Raw genomic sequence first — 17,799 nt, 5'->3', positions numbered from 1 at the left:
ATTCATTCTCAAATAATGCTGTCAAACGATTAATCGCATCCAAAATAAAAGTTTTTGTTTGCATAATATGTGTGTATGTTCTGTTCTGTGTATATTTAGTAAGTGTATATAAATATACACAGATACAGTATATATTTTGAAAATATTTACATGTCTATATTTATAGTAATATAATTTATATTATAAATAAATATATTTAATATATTACAAAAATCTGAAATATATACATGCATGTGTGTGTATTTATATGTACATAATAAATATAATAACTAAAATGTTCTCTATTTGTATTTTTGATTGCATGATTCTTAATTTCAAATTTAAAATGCATTAATTTCTTCTTCAGATGTAGATGTAAACACGGTGTAAGAAACAAAGTATGATTTCCTCCCCCCTCTTTCTTCAGAGAGTTATTATAGGATATGTTTTCAACATTTTGATTCCTAATCCTCAGTGAGACCTTGAGATATCACGTTGTGAGACCTCAGAGTCAGATCAGCACAGACTCTGCACTCTCAATGCTGTAATTCAAGCATCTAGTCTGTGATCAGTAATTGAAACCTGTGTTCCCAGTGCTTGGCTGCAGACACTCTGGCAGCGTATGGGATGAGCGAACAGTCCCTTATAGATGAACGAGGCCTGCAGGAAATCTGCCCTACCATGATACAGCAGCTGGACTCACAAGCATGCAAGACCCGACAGGACCAAGAGTCAGAGACCAGCCCCAGACCCACTTACGCTGAGGGTAAGATCAACTATCCATTGTTAGTCAATGCTTGCATTTTTTTTTGTTAGTCACGATGTTATTGTCAGTATACACTGCATGGCCAAAAGTAATATTAACACTATTTCATCTATACTTCAAATCAATGCTACAGGTGTGCATACCTTAAACGAACATTAAAAGAAGATTTATGTACATTTATGCACAACCCGAACCTTGTTGCACAATCAAGCCATGGTTTTAAAATTAATTGTTCAATGCTCAAATATGGGTGTGACGTATTTTGGGCTTGTGTCGAGGTTAATTTGTTTGCTTCCTATTGCTTAGCACTGTGAAATGCAATGACACTTATTAACAGTTCTTGTTATATTCTCTTCAAACTGTCACGTGTTGCACGTCCACGGGTAATGCCATCCGTTAAACTTTATCAATATAGATAAAGTACAACGTCTTGGCATATTTATAGCAGAGTAGTTTGGTTCATATCTATTGTACACTGTATGCGATCTTTGACTTTGCCAGCAAATTAGGCTTCTAGGAAAAATAAACAGGAGCTTCCAGTGAAGAAGAAAGTAAACACTGAAAAAATAAAAAAAGAAAATAAAACAATACACAATAAACATAACACTAATATAAGAAAAACAGAAAATTAAATAATGCACTATATAGAGAAGTAAATTAATAGACACATTTTTTTTTTTTTTTACAGTGTACAGGTATGTTATTTACAAGTGTGAAGTTTACAAACGTACAATTTCTAATTTACAATGTACACATTTTATAGTACTAATGCACTATATACTGCTATTTAAAAGTTGGTATGATTTTTTTTTAAGTGATTATAGTCTCTTATGTTTACTAAGGCTGCATTTATTTCATTAAACATACAGTAAAAGAGTACTAATATTGTGCAATTTAAAATAACTGTTTTCTATTTTAATATATTTAAAATTGTAATCTATTCCTGCTATCCAATCTGTCTTTAGTGTCACACAATCCTTCAGAAATCATTCAAATATGCTGATTTGCTGCTTAAGTCTCTGGGGTATATTTGTAGCAGTAGCCAAAAAAACATTGTATGGGTCAAAATTATAGATTTTTCTTTTATGCCAAAAATCATTCGGATATTATGTAAAGATCATGTTCCATGAAGATATTTTGTAAATTTCCTACCGTAAATATATCAAAACTATTTTTGATTAGTAATATGCATTGCTAAGAACTTCATTTGGACGACTTTAAAAGCAATTTTCTCTATTTTTAAATTTTTTTTGCACCATCAGATTCAATTTTAATATTATCCAAATTAGCCAAATATTATCCTATCCTAACAAACCATACATCAATGGGAAGCTTATTTATCAGCTTTCAGATGATGCATAAATCTCAATTTTAAAAAATTGACTCTTATGACTGGTTTTGTGGTCCAGGGTCACAAATGTGTGGAAACCATGATGCATTTTATTCTATATTTCTTACTAACCCCAAATGTTTGAACAGTGGTGCACTTTAAAAATGAACAGAAAAATTATTGAACCCTTTCAGATAGTTAAACGTTATTGGATCATGTTCATAGTTAATGTCATGAAATACTGTTGTAGTTACTCTTCTAGGAGTATACGTCCCTAAAAATCACCAGTTGATAGTCTACTGTAGCAAAAATGGCTCCAAATGGTGACGTTAGACTGAGAAGGGCTCTAGAGTCATGTTTGAAGATATGCCTATTGCCTAATTATGATACTTTAATACACATCTAATGCTGTGTATATAGGCATAGATAGAACTCAGGCACACTTGAAAGAATCTTTCATATCAGAAAAAACATCTTGACTTTTAAAATGCCTAAGCTTGTATATATCAGATAACATCAGCAACATCTGGATTTAATCACAGTACTCTGTGTGCTTTCAGAAGCTGAACTGAAATATCCCTCGTGTAGCTACAGAAATATAAATAAAAAGGCAAGACGGGGAGAGTTCAGACAATTTCATGCGCTTGTGTGAAGGAGAGAGAGTCATGGATTCGGGGAACAGGAAACAATTTCACATGCGCTCTATAATCTGTGATTTGTTATTTTTACGAACGCTTCAAATCTGTGCAGTTTTTTTTGTATTCACCATAACCTAAAACAAACCCTGTCTGTAACAGATTTTATTTTATTCATTGAAATTCTTGTTTTGAATCGGCTTGCGACTCTTTGTGGCTCAACATGTTCAACATCTGTGTGCACCATGTTTTGTGGCACAGTGATGTTTCCTGTGCTTTATCTGCTGAACGAGGCACTTCTGGGTTTTGGCATTTCTTGTGCATCCTGGCAGCGGGAGAGGAAGTGAAAGAACGTCGCAGTGAGTCTTCCCAGCGCGATTCAATAGATGAGGAGAGAGAGAAAAGGAGAACGTGTGCTTTTAGAGATGGAGACTTACAGCATCCTGTTCTCAATGCAGTCTTAACAAATCACACTGTACTGGCACCACGGTACTGTAATACGGTAATATGAATATGAAATAATCATAAAAGAGGAGGGAATAGGATTTAGGACAGGTTGCAGGTCAGACTCAAACCCGCATCATTTGGATAAGCACCACAGCTCAGTGTCTCTATAGCATATCTCTCGACTAGATTGCATTTCTTTTCTTTTTTTTTTCTTTTTTTTTTTAGGTTCTGTCCTAACCGTTCAACACAGTACTTAAAAATAAAATAAAAGGGACAAATGCATGAAAAAATACATTAAAGCATAAGTTAAAATGCATTTTGTTCCTTAGAAAAGCCCAATCATTCAGTGTTTTTACAAAATGAAAATTCTGAGATCATTTACTCACCCTCACATTCTTCCAAACCTCTATGACTTTCTTTCTTCTGCCAAACATATTTATTATTATTATTATTATTATTATTATTATTATTATTATTATTCAAGCTTTTATTTTTCTGGAAAACTGCAAGGATACCTTTAGGTCTCTGTGATGACAGGTTTATAAATGCTTTTCATTACAAATCTAGTGATTTGCTGTAATCATCTCTCCACAAAAATATTGACAATTATGGAATTGTGAATTATGGAATACAGGGATTTATGGAAATGTGAAAATAAAAGGTAATTAGTGCGTGTCACAGCCTGATTAGCACACGAAGCAAAACACAATGTTAGAGAGAATTGTAAATATATTTTCAGTTTATAATGAAACTGTGGCAGTTCAGGTCATTTATGGGAAACACTGTTGACACGAGGGCGAGTAAATAATGTTTTTTGTGATGAACTATTCCTTTAAATAGCTTTGAAATGGCCTCACTGAGTGTGTTTACATGCCCAATCTTACACTGATTATGATTAAGTGATTAAAATACTTAAACGTCATACTTTATCTGGTTACAGTTCTCAGATCCGTGCACATTTTGACATCACAACCATTTATGCAAACTTTGTTTTCTTGAGTTGTTAAGCTTACAGTAAGTATTATTTATCTAGGTGTACTTGTATATTGCTTTTTACAACACACATTGTCCCAGGGGATCTTTTCTGAAAGACAAAAAAGAAACAGGAGACAAGAAAGAAAGACTATTATATCAGTGTGTTGTTATAAACTCAGTGATGCATATTTTAATGACTACAGGTTATGAGTCCATGTTACTGCTGTTATATGAAAGACAGAGATTTCCTGTGTGTTTTCATGAATGGTTTCTTCCTCTGTAGGTTGTTCTCAGCTGTAAACACATGCACCTCTGTGGTTTTGGAGAAATGTGATCCGTACACACACGCACCTGCCGCAGTTCACTCCCACATAATGACATTCTCTCTCAATCTGCACACGTGTCCTTTCAGAGCAGTGTTTATGACGGATGTCTTGTATTTCCAGGGATTCCAGTCTGGCTGGGTTTGAATGGTAGCAGAGCAGTGTGCATTATAAACACTGTGGGATGTGTCTGCTAATGTCGTGTATGTGTGTGTGTGTGTGTGTGTCCTGCAGTGTGGGGTTACTCAGTTCTGAGTGTGACTCTGATTAGTGCGTTCGCTTTGACTGCTGTTTTTGTGGTGCCGCTGATGAGGACGCGGTTCATGCGCAGGACACTCATCTTTTTCATCGCTCTGTCCATCGGGACGCTGTTCTCCACTGCCATCCTGCAGCTCCTGCCTGAGGTTCAGTATCCATCCACGCGCTTCCACCCAAACACACCCAATCAACCACGGATCAAGATTAATCTCAAAGGGCTGTCTGGAATTGTCGCCTTTTTCCATCCATTTCTTCCTTCACACAATGTTAAACACAACAAAACATCCCTAACCACAGTAAAGATTTCCTCTTTCTGAAGCTCTTCCTCTCTTTTAAATTTTATTTCTGCCATGATCTTTCTGTTGGTACATTTAAGGGCCGTAAAAACTCTTAAAAACATGTTTTTTTTGTGCTTAAGGTTTCACTATAGCTGGTAATTTGTTTTTTTAACGACTAAAAGTCGTTTGCAATTTGCAGTTGCTAAAGAAGACTCATTAATAGATCCATTATATTCATTTATTTTAGATTTATTATATATATATATTTTTTTTATTATTATATTTTATGTTATTATATTTTATGTTTATATTTATTTATTAATATGGTTTATATAATTTATTTGTTTTTAATTTAATTACATTTGAATTTCATTTAATTTTTTTTTTTTTTTTTTTTTTTTTAATATATATAGAGCTAATCATTTTGTAAATGATTACTGAATATTTAGCCTTTTGAAAGAATTATTAAAAAAAAAGGCATAAATAGGCCCTGGTGGAATATTTTATTTTATTGTATTTATTTATTTATTTATTTATTTATTTATTTATTTATTTATTTTTAATTTAATTTGATTTATTTTAATTTAGTTTTCATTTTATTTTATTTATTTTAATTAATTGTTTTATTTTATATTTAATTTTACTTTACTTTTATAAATCTTAAGCTGTCTGCAGAACCTTGAATGGGCCCAGATGGAATTAGACCTTTTTACAGATTTTCTTTAACATTTATTTTTATTATTATTATTTTTTCCATAGAAATTTCTGTTGTGTTTCTCTTGTATAAATTCATTTTAAAATATAACTTTCTATAGATTTCTGCAGGGGCAAATTTTCTGTGTTCCTGTCAATTAATAACAATGACCAATTAAAGTACAGATATTATAAAAATTGCTAGAAGCGTAGAAAGCTTGGATGTAGTTTGAGAGCTGTAAAAGTTTGGCTTTTTGTGTTTGGGTTGTTCAATGTTGGTTCCCATGCCTCAATTTGCCTCTCCACTTTTCGAATTGTTCCTCTCCCCCCTAAATACTGCCTTTAAAGCAGACCACTAACACTACATTTTTTCACTGGCTCATTGGTTAAGGAAATCACATCTTCATTAAAAGAGCTAATGAAGTGCTGCGTATCCCAGGATGCTCTCTGTTGGGTTGTTGGGTGTTGATGGTTCACTGGCTGGTCAACATGAATAAGGGTGTTTTCAGTTCCTCTGTTGCCTCAGGAGTAGATCCCATCAGCTTTGAATGACCTTCAGTGACCTCATGTCTTAAGGCATCATTTGTTGATGGTCAACAGGAAGCCCCCCACCTCCCCCACTTCCTCTGGGAATAAAACAATGGATTTTAATACGTGAACAACATACACTACCATTCAAAAGTTTGGAGTCAGTCGTTTGTTTTTGAAAGAAGTTAATAAATTCAATTTGTTTCAGCTGTTCGTTTGAACTTGCTATTCATTAAAGAATCCAGAAAAATAAAAAAAAGCTGAAAAGTCAGCTTTGCCATCATAGGAATTGGTTGAGAATTTTTTTTTTAAATGTATAGCATTTTACAGTATTACTGTTTTTACTGTATTTTTGATCAAATAAATGCTGCTTTGTTGAGCGCTGGAAACATTAAAAAAAAAAAAAATGTATTGACCCTAAATTTTTAATGGTAGTGCAATAGCATGACTCTGAAATGTCTGATTTATTGCTGTTAATTTATTATATAAATTGACATCAAATCTGTAAATGCAATTCATTAATAAAATTTAATATTGTGTATTTTCTTCAAATGTGGTTGCATGAGTTAATCTGATCATTCAGTGGTTAAATTTTTCCCCTCAGGGAGTAAATCTCACATTTGAGATTATGAATGTCAACATTTCGCCTCGTATTAAATATTCTGCTGATTAATTCAAATATTCTTTCTTCTTTTTCCCTTTCTTTTCCACTCTCTCTCTGTCCTCTGGTTGTTTGGCCAGTGTGGGGGTATGGGTTCCTGTGTGTGACCGTGATATCTCTGTGTTCACTGGTCGGGGCGAGTGTGGTTCCCTTCATGAGGAAAACCTTTTACAAGCGGTTGCTGCTGTACTTCATAGCCCTGGCCATTGGTACTCTGTACTCCAACGCACTCTTTCAACTAATCCCAGAGGTAGAGCGGACACGTGTGCCACACAGTACATGATCTTTAGAGTTTCCTGAAGCTGAGAGAAGTTGGTCGTGTGACTTTGAATCATCATGCATTCTTATTGTATGCAAAATAGCAGATTGCTATGGAAGCCGTTTTCCGCCACTGAATAAAAAAGTTAATTGCGACTTTGTATCTCACAATTCTGACTTTTTTCTCATAATTGCATGATATAAACTCACAAGAGACATAAAGTCGCAATTCAGAGAAATAGTCAAAACTGCGACATATAAACTCGCAATTGTGTTATGAAGTCAGAATTGCGATTTATAAACTGAGTAAAAAATAAAAAAGGCAATTGCAACATTGTATCTCACAATTCTGACTTTTTTCTCGTAATCGCATGATATAAACTCGCAATTGCGAGACGTAAAGTCGCAATTCTGAGATATAAAGTCAGAACTGAGAGATATAAACTTTTTATTTATAAACTATTGAGAGAAAAAATTCAGAATTGCGTGTTTTTATTTCGCAATTGTGACTATCACGCAATTCTCCGAAAAAAAAAAGTCAGAATTGTGAGATACAAAGTTGCAATAACCTTTTTTTAAAAAAAAAAAAAAATGTATTCAGTGGCGGAAACGGGCTTCCATAGATTGCACATTCTGCAAAAAAAAAAAAATATATATAAAAAAATTAAAAATTATTTTTGTGTTCTAAATAATAAAATAGCATGTTTTGGAACAACATGAGGGTGAGAACTGATGAAAGAATTGTAATTTTCAGGTGAACATTCCCTTTAAGCACAAATATAACTCTTCTCGGCCTCAGTGGTTCTCCCCGGCTGGAAGGCTAGAAAATAGAGTATAAAACAATCAATAAACTTTGTATTGCTCCAGAGAACCTCTATTGTTGTCTATTGGAGTGAACTTGATTGATTTTAAAATCACGATTTAATGCAGATTTTTTTATCTGACTGTGAACTATTCAAATACCTTAATTAAAACCTTTGAGTGAATGTCCCAACTTGTGAAAAATCATAAATTGGAGGTGAAAAGCCAAGCAAAATGGGGAGAAGCCTGAGGCACTAAAACCCAATCTAAAATAAATCCCATACTCACTCTTCATGACAGCTTGTGAAATAAATGTGAAGAATGCTGTTATTCTTGATTGTTCCTGGTGTCTAGGAGAGTGATTATCGGTTTGTATTTAGATTGGATCCATACTGAGTTTATTATGTACTGCACACATTCAGTTTGTTAACACATTATATGCAGCTTTCTCTACCGTACGAAGGTTTGGGGTCTTTTTTTTTTTTTTTTTTTTTTCTCGCCAAGGCATTTTTTCCATACAATTTAAAATAACTGTTTTCTATTTGAATGCATTTTAAAATGTAATTTATTCCTGTAATATTCAGCAGCCGTTTTTCTCAAGTATTCAGTGTCACATGATCCTTCAGAAAATATTACAATATACTGATTTGGTAAACTGAAAATGGCTTTATTTTCTTGAAACTGCTTTTTTTTTTTTCTATTCTTTAATGAAAAGAAACATCAAAAGAACAGCATTGTAACAAAATAAGTCAAAATAAAACTTGCTTTTGATCAATTTAATGCATTCTTGTTAAATAAAAGTATTAGTATATTTATCTTACTGACCCCAAACTTTTAAACTGTAGTGTTGTTCTGCATTCTGTGTACAGTTTTATGATAATAAAAACACACAACAGTTTGTGATTCGAGGTTAATAACAAATGCTGTATTATTTTAAATAAGATTTGACATCATAATCATGCTTTTTTCTGTGTATAGGCCTTCGGATTCAACCCCATGGAGGATTATTATGTGTCTAAGTCTGCTGTCGTGTTTGGAGGATTCTACCTGTTCTTCTTTACAGAGAAAATCCTGAAGATGATCTTAAAGCCAAAGGACAAGGTGAGCTTGGACTCATGGTCTGTTGGAGCAAACCATGAAGCAGTCACTTTAGCAAACAGCTGTATCTGACATTGTCATTGTGACATGGGTTCGCAGAGACATCAAACACAAGGATGTTATTTTTAGAACTTTTTAAAGTTCAGACTCGTGAAGTTTTGCATTGGTATGTGTGAACAGTATGTACAATATTTATGTGTCTGGGTTTAGCTCCTCAGCGGCTGTACTGTTCATTTCTAGTATTCTTTGAAAGATGATGTGAAAAAAGACAAGGACCCAAATCCTTAAAGGGATAGTTTACCAAAAAATGAAAATTTGATGTTTATCTGCTTACCCCCAGGGCATCCAAGATGTAGGTGACTTTGTTTCTTCAGTAGAACACAAACAATGTTTTTTTTAACTCAAACCGTTGCAGTCTGTCAGTCATATAATGTAAGTGAATGGAAATCATTGCTTTGAGAGTAAAAAAAAACATACACTAACAAAACCAAATTAAACCCTGCGGCTCGTGACGATACATTGATGTGTAAAGATATGAAACGATCGGTCTGTGCAAGAAACTGAACAGTATTTGTATTGTTTTTACCTCTGATTCAGAGCAATGTCCGGACTGTCCTGAGCACGTTCGCGTCTTTTTCTTCAGTCGGCGCATGACGCGTCTTCTTCTTCTTCTTCTTGCTTTACGGCGGATCGCAGACTTCTAAGTGCATTGCCGACACCTATCTCTCAAGTGGACCATTGACCCTCCTTATTGAGGTTGTAGTTGGAGTGTCAGTGGTCCACTTGAGAGAAAGGTGGCGGTAATGCATTTATAAGTCTGTGATCCGCCGTAAAGCAAGAAGACGATGCATCACGGCTGTTGAGAATGCACTCAGGACAGTTCGGACATTGCGTTGAAAATCAGGTAAAAAAAATTATATAAATACTGTTCAGTTTCTCGCACAGACCGATCGTTTCGTGTCTTTACACATCAATGTATCGTCACGAGCCGCAGGGTTTAATTTGGTTTTGTTCGTGTATGTTTTTTTGACTCTCAAAGCCGTGATTCCCATCCACTTGCATTATATGACTGACAGACTGCAACGGTTTGAGTTAAAAAACTTCGTTTGTGTTCTACTGAAGAAACAAAAAGTACCTACATCTTGGGGGTAAGCAGATAAACATCAAATTTTAATTTTTGGGTGAACTATCCCTTTAATAGTGATAAGAATATATTATCCGTCTGTAATTGTTTGGCCAGAGCACTAATCAGAAGGTTTATAATTGAACTTTTTGTTGTTGACGTGTGTGTTGTGATGCAGCGCCCTCTAGTGGAAGCTTATTCACTCACTCTCTCTTTTTGTTGTCTGCTCGCATGTCTTCTGATCTAATCATCTCTTTTGTTAGGGAGGGCATGGCCACGGCCACAGTCACTTTTCTGCGGAGCGCTATGCCAGCTCTAATGGAGATTTGGAGGATGGTGTGATGGAGAAGCTGCAGAATGGAGAGGCTGGAGGAGCATCTTTACCCAGAGCCGAAGCAGATGTCAGAGGACTCGGAGAAGACGACAAGATGCTCAGCACTGGGCAGACAGTACAGGTCAGGAACAAACCAAACTACAAGTTTCAGTTGTTCACAGATTTATTTCATGTTTTAGAACAAATGTGGTAATCCTGCAGTTTCAGTTAATTGGGTTTAAGTGACTCTAAGCCGCTCTCACAATTAGAGTTGCAAAAAGAGGAAAAAATTCCGGTAAATTTCGGAAATATTCCAGAAAAAAAAAATAGTTTGGGGGAATATTCCAGGGATTTTTGGAAAGTTTACGGAAATGTACCTGAAATTTCCCACCCCTTTGTAACCCTACTCACAATTATATCCGCTAAAACCAACTTGAAATCAAAATCGACCCTATTAAGTTTTGTCATGTTCGTGTCATGCCAGAATCACTGTAATTATGAGTTTCCAGCTTTTAAAAACTTTCCAGGTCTTTGTTGAATTTATAATTACAGCTTGGAGACTCTCAATTGAATGAATGCTCTGACTTTTTTCATTCATCTGTTAATAATGACTAATGACGTCATGTAAACGAAACCAAAATATAATAAATGTGTTTCCAGAGCAAATAGATGTGAATAATCTCTCCGTCGTTTTGCTGTCATCGAAAACAAAGCCAGTCATGTTGTGAGGGTTGTTGTGAGTCTCAGGGGTGTCTTCTTGTAATTGCTGTTATTTCAGCACGACATGATTCATTCATCAGTGCGTGTTAGGTTTTTTAAGGACAAAATTATTGTTTTTGTAACTTTGATTTAGGGATGCTCATATTGACCGTTTAACCGTTAACCGAAAGTAAAAATTTTGACCGATTAATACTATCAGTTAAACGGTTTAAAACGTTTTTTTAAGGTTCTTTTTTTTAGTTTGCTGCATGGTTTAAAAATAAAATAGCCTACTATATAGCTTAGCCTATATTTATTAACTCACGGAGAGCGTCGGCACGTGACACATGCCTGCAGAATTTTTTTTTTTTTTCCGAGCAAGGGAAGCAGAATGAAGCGAGTGAAAAGAAGCACTGTGTGGGATCATTTTAACAGAAAGGGCGACGAAGTTACCTGTAAATTATGCGGCGCCGTATTAAAATACAGCAGTAGCACAAGTATGCAGTACCATTTACGAAGCAAACACCCTAAAGCTTCGAGTGATGAAGGGCAACAAACTTTGCCCTCCATGTTATCAGGGAGAAGATGCGATGAACGGCGATCTGAGGAGATAACGCTGAGAATCTGTTCAATGGTAATTTTTGCACAAACGGAGAAAGAAGCCGCAAAAGCAAAACTTATTGAAATGTGTGCTGCTTTGGAAAAGCGCTTCCCGAAGCTGGCAACTCTAGCGAGCCGTTATTCCCGGTACTGTACCATCGGAGAGGGTGTTTTTTCTGCCGCGGGTCTAATTGTCAACAGGCTGCGCTCCAGACTGACCCCACATCACGTTGATATGTTGCTTTTTTAAATAAAAATTAGACAAGGTGTTGAGGTAGGGCTGCTATTTTTATTTAACGAAAAATCTTAGTCTAACGAAAAAATTGCCGGGTTTTGAAAGCTTCGTTCAAACGGATTCAGTGTTTTCTTTTTGTCATCTTAATTTGTTAATTATTTAAGTTTAAAAAATATATTTAGTGTAGGCCTATTTTGTTTTTTATTTGTATTATTTTATTCTATTTTTCTCTCACTGTCAGAAATGCTGCAGGTGCGTGGAAATTTAAACTGAATCCAGGTTCTTTTGTTCATCTGTTCTGTATGCTGCTGTTTGCACTTTGCACGTTAAAATAAACCCTTTGATAAAAAAAAAAAAAAAAGTTTGTATTTTATTAAAGGGTCACAGATACGCGTCAATTTTATTTGTATTTAATGCCAATTTACTATTATAATCTTATCAGTTAACGGTTAATAATCGATTAACGAGCGGCGGTTGTCGGTCGGGAAAATTAATCGAAATGAGCATCCCTACTTTGATTAAAATGCAACATCATCTCCATCTAAAACAGCTTTTCATATCTGAGCTACAAGAGCCCTGAAGAAGCTAAAAGAGTCTTTCATGATTGATGATGATGGATAAAATGAAGTACCAGACTACATTACACTCAGAAATGTGACCCTGGAGCACAAAAGCAGTCTTAAGTCGCTGGGGTATATTTGTAGCAATAGCCAAAAAAACACTGTATGGGTCAAAATTATCAATTTTTCTTGTTCCATGAAGATATTTTGTAAATTTCCTACTGTAAATATATCAAAATTTAATTTTTGATTAATAATATGCATTGCTAAGAACTTCATTTGTGCAACTTTAAAGGTGATTTTGTCAATATTTTGATTTTTATTTTATTTTTTTTATTTTTTTTTGCACCCTCAGATTCCAGATTTTTTTAAAAATAGTTGTATCTCAGCCAAATATTGTCCTCCTAACAAACCATACATCAATGGAAACCTTATTTATTCAGCTTTCAGATGATGCATAAATCTCAATTTTGAAAAATTGACACTTAAGACTGGTTTTGTGGTCCGGGGTCACAAATCCCATTTAACGGTGCGGACGTTCCCAGTGTTGTTTCATCTGATTTTGGGTGCTATTCCTTTAGAAAGGGGATACAAATCAAGCAACAAATAACAAAAGTCTTAATCAACTGAAAAAACATACTGACCTCTACAGTAGTGTATGTGGTTTTTGATCAAACAGATGCAGCATTAGTGAGCATAAGAGATTTCCTTCAGTGTTCAAACGTGTTCATATCGTCTGTATCTGTGTCCCTGCCGCAGGACTCTCAGAGCTCGGGGGGGTGTTACTGGCTGAAGGGCAGGGGGTACTCTGACATCGGCACTCTGGCGTGGATGATCACTCTGAGCGACGGTCTGCACAATTTCATCGACGGTTTGGCTATCGGAGCCTCCTTCACTGCGTCTGTGTTTCAGGGCATCAGTACGTCGGTGGCGATTCTGTGTGAGGAGTTTCCACACGAGTTGGGTGGGTGTTAATGTCTCTTAATGATGTGAGCGATCCAAGATGTCCCTGAGTCTGTGGTGTAAATGCTCTGCTGCATCTGTGTGTCCAGGTGATTTTGTAATCCTGCTAAACGCTGGCATGAGCATCCAGCAGGCGCTCTTCTTTAACTTCCTGTCAGCATGCTGCTGTTATCTGGGCATGGGCTTCGGCATCCTGGCCGGGAACAACTTCTCTCCTAACTGGATCTTTGCTCTGGCCGGAGGCATGTTCCTCTACATCGCGCTGGCTGATATGGTAAGAGCGGGATGCTGTTCGTTTGCTGAGTTTTGAAAGGCTTTGGATTGCGTTTGTTTTTAGAGGTTATTACTAGTGCTTTTTTAGGGATCCTGCAGGTCTTAAAAAGGCTTAATCTGCCCTTCTGCAATTGAAGGTCTTAAATCAGAGCAGAAAGACTTAAATTTAAAGTTATGGCTTTAAATGTTGCATGCACTGCAGCACAAAAAAAAAAAAAAAAAAAGAGAATATCTTCCTCAGTATTTTTGATTTCCAGAATATGTTCGAAACATTCTAGATATACTGATAAACGGTTTTTATCTAAACGTTTTTAAAACAAGATACATTAACTTGAGACATAAATTGATTAATTGTTCTTTCACCTTCATAAAACCTGCATTAACCCTGTATTGTTTACTAAAATTAAAAAATTATTTGATTAAATACATTTTTGGCAAGTACAATCATTTAATGTACATGTGAACCTAAACTTAAAAACTATAATAATTAAAAATAAATAAATAAATAGTTTGGCCTGCATGTTTGTGTGGGAAAATACATTCTACCTGCAGATGGCGATGTAGCATCTATTACTATGTGACTGATTTTTTTATTTTTATTTTTATAAAGAAATTATTAGTTCCTAAAACTATTAAAACTAAAGCTAAAATACATACATATTTAATAGAATTGTGAAATAAAAACTAACTAGTACTAGCTTAAAATAAAAAACATATATATAAACAAATTTGAAATATTTTTTCAAATATTTTTTTTAATTAAATTGATCAAAAGTGACTTTCGTAAACAATGTTACCGAAGATTTATAGTTCAAATAATTGCTTTTCTTTTAAACTGTCCATTAACCAATCTTGGAAAAGTGTATCATGATTTTCAAAAAAAAAAAAATATTAAGCAGCATTTTTTTTTTTTTTCAGAAAAATTGTTTTCAGCATTTATAAGTTTCTTGAGCAGTAAAATTGTGTATTGAGTATATTGTAGATTTGCCATCACAGAAAAAAAATAACATTTAAGAATATGTTCACATAGAAAAATTTAAAGTTGTAAAAATTATGTACAATATTGTTTTTAGCTGTATTTTTGATCAAATGAATGCAGGAGGATAAGAAACTTGTTGACTATGGAAACTGTTGATGCTGTCGATTTGATCATTTTTCTTACAATCCATGTATATTCCTTTGTCCCTCTCTGCAGTTTCCGGAGATGAATGAGGTGAGTCGTGAGGAAGAGGAGGCCGGAGGAAATGGCTCTCTGGTAACTTTTGCCATCCAGAACGCAGGGCTGCTCACAGGGTTTGCCATCATGCTTGTCCTGACCATCTACTCTGGACAGATACAGCTCGGATAACAGAGGACCTCCATACAAACTTCAGTATGAGCCAGCTGTGCTGGCTTGTTTTAAAACTTGTGCCCAGCTGGACTAGGTCATGACATAAAGTGAATTGTTTTGGGCCATAGTGTGGGCTCCAAGTAAACCCTGGACTGTTAAAATGAGGCTAGAATTGACTGACCTGTGAACTTTGCTTCAGATTCGTCCAAAACCCAGGACCTAGTGATGGATGTGCTGCCATTCATCTAGTTTAGGTCTTCTCACGTTCTTTTGTCTCAAAGCTTTAGGACACAGTGATGTCCCTATATACATATGTCATTTTTGCATTGATTTTTAATGTTCTCATTATTTAATTTCCAACAAAATGACTCTCTCCCTCAGAGACGGTCCTGACCGTGAGCTTTAGACTCGATGGGATGAAACTGGACTCGTTTTACTGACATTTACATTTATTTTAAAAATGTAGGTTTTTCATATACTTTATACCAAATGTTTGTTTATTCAGAAGAAAAATTCTAAAACCAGTTGCCTAGAGACAAGATATAGACTAGTTAGTCAGCCCTCATAATTCTGTGCTGTTGTGTAGGTCACTTTAATCAAAGGTTACTGTGCACTGTTGCGTAAGCAGATTTGAGTTTGGATACAAAGTGATGTCTGTTCACTGTTCGATTCCCCCTCAATGCCATTCCATAACAACAAGCGAAAACACTAGACGCTTGAAACATTAAGGCACTCATTATTTTGTTATTAATGTTTTTTTTATTTTATGTCTTTAACAAAAAAGCAGAGACCAAGAGAAGTTCCTTTATATTTCCGTTAATATGACCAGAATAAGTGGTGCATGCTTTTTTAGAAAAATGATCACACCAGTTATCATTGCTTTTATTTATGATAACTGCTCTTATTTTCCACATCCTCTCGTTTGAGCTGAATGCAGTGCTCTTCATAATTAAAGAAATAATTAGGAAACGCAGGCGAAGTGTGTGTGTAAATGTGGCATTGTATCGATTCTACAATAATATGTTTCTATATCTTTACATATTGCACTACAGCACAATTCTCAGAGAGCTTTGCTAATTAAGCATCTAGACTGACGGAAATCATTTCTGAATATTGGTGGATTTTAAGATGAAGTGTGTAATTGCTGCAGCACTAGTTTAGTCAAACTAGCAAAAGATTTCCGAATCACTCGCATTGTTTCAAAATTGTATTTCGATATTAAATATTTGAAATAGTGTTTAAACGTTTAAGGAAAAACATCAACCAACAGGCGCATTGCTTATAACATTATATCTGCATATTAAGATGGGATAGAAGACACTTCAGCTTTTTAAACATGGCTTGAATTTTAGAAGTCTAAAGTCAGGAATATTATTATATGTACGATCTATGATACAGATAAATTTAATTTCTATGCAGCAGCATATAATTTCAGTGGATAGAACGAACGATGAGATTATTCAGAAACTGATCTTTCTGTAGATCCCTGGGTATCACTTTTGTCTTCCACATAAAATAAATGTTCCATTATGCTTCCATTGCTTAATATTCATGCTAGTAATGTATTCGTGTCAGCTATTGCGCTGCTAGTTTAGCGGTGTAACATCAGTCGAACCTGACACCAGAGTATGCTGTAGAGCAAATAATTACAAGATCGTTCTGTTCATCATGAAAGGTCATTTTAGCTCTGTATGAACTGAACGTGATGCATTCTTGTGTGTATGGTCAACAGATCTGATTGTTACTTTATTTCAGGGCTGTATATGTTCAGTTTTTGTTTATTTAGATACCTTTATTGTTTATTTATCAGCATTTTTTATATATATATATATATATAGCCTATATATACAGTACACACCAAAAGTTTTGAAACATTACTATTTTTAATGTTTTTGAAAGAAGTCTCTTCTGCTCATCAAGCCTGCATTTATTTGATCAAAAATACAGAAAAAACAGTAATATTGTGAAATATTATTACAACTTAAAATAATAGTTTTTCTATTTGAATATACTTTAAAAAAATAATTTATTCCTGTGATGCAAAGCTGAATTTTCAGCGTCATTACTCCAGCCTTCAGTGTCACATGTAACATCCAGTCTATCACATGATCATTTAGAAATCATTCTAATATTCTGATTTATTATGAGTGTTGGAAACAGTTCTGCTGTCTAATATATTTGATGAATAAAAGGTTAAAAAGAACTGCATTTATTCAAAATAAAAAAAAAAATTCTAATAATATATATTCTAATAATATATTTTCTTTACTATCACTTTTTATCAATTTAACACATCCTTGCTGAATAAAAGTATTGATTTTATTTAAAAAAAAGAAAAAAAAAAAAATTACTGACCCCAAATTACTGACCAGTAGTGTATATTGTTATTACAAAATATATATATTTTAAAAACATAGCTTCTTTTTTTTTTTTTTACTTTTTTATTCATCAAAGTATCCTAAAAAAGTATCACATGTTCTGAAAAAAATATTAAGCAGCAGAACTGTTTTCCAACTTTGATAATGAATCATCATATCAGAATGATTTCTAAAGGATCATGTGATAATGATCCTAAAAATTCAGCTTTGCATCACAGAAATAAATGATAATTTAAAGTATAATAATTTTAAAACAATTATTTTAAATTGTAATAATATATCACAATATTACATT

General features: G+C 34.3%; 1 protein-coding gene across 3 annotated transcripts in view; it reads left to right on the top strand.

Moving 5' to 3' along the window:
* Nucleotides 1-16,377, top strand: part of LOC109065704 (metal cation symporter ZIP14) — a 24,233-nt gene extending 7,856 nt beyond the window's left edge. For 2 of the 3 annotated variants that reach the window (XM_042723530.1, XM_042723529.1), the window contains 7 exons: nucleotides 574-745; nucleotides 6,954-7,123; nucleotides 8,911-9,033; nucleotides 10,417-10,608; nucleotides 13,320-13,524; nucleotides 13,613-13,797; nucleotides 14,992-16,377. In XM_042723530.1, the coding sequence (XP_042579464.1) occupies nucleotides 574-745; nucleotides 6,954-7,123; nucleotides 8,911-9,033; nucleotides 10,417-10,608; nucleotides 13,320-13,524; nucleotides 13,613-13,797; nucleotides 14,992-15,144 (1,200 nt within the window). In that variant the 3' untranslated portion in view covers nucleotides 15,145-16,377. Of the gene's footprint in view, nucleotides 1-573; nucleotides 746-4,689; nucleotides 4,860-6,953; nucleotides 7,124-8,910; nucleotides 9,034-10,416; nucleotides 10,609-13,319; nucleotides 13,525-13,612; nucleotides 13,798-14,991 lie in introns of all 3 variants that reach the window. The other variant, XM_042723531.1, reaches the window with a different exon arrangement.
* Nucleotides 16,378-17,799: the final 1,422 nt, after the last annotated feature.

This window comes from Cyprinus carpio, chromosome B5 (genome assembly GCF_018340385.1).
Source record: "Cyprinus carpio isolate SPL01 chromosome B5, ASM1834038v1, whole genome shotgun sequence".
NCBI classification, from domain to species: Eukaryota; Metazoa; Chordata; class Actinopteri; order Cypriniformes; family Cyprinidae; genus Cyprinus; species Cyprinus carpio.
The sequence above is the reverse complement of the archived record's forward strand: the minus strand, read 5'-3'. Positions and strand labels throughout refer to the sequence as shown.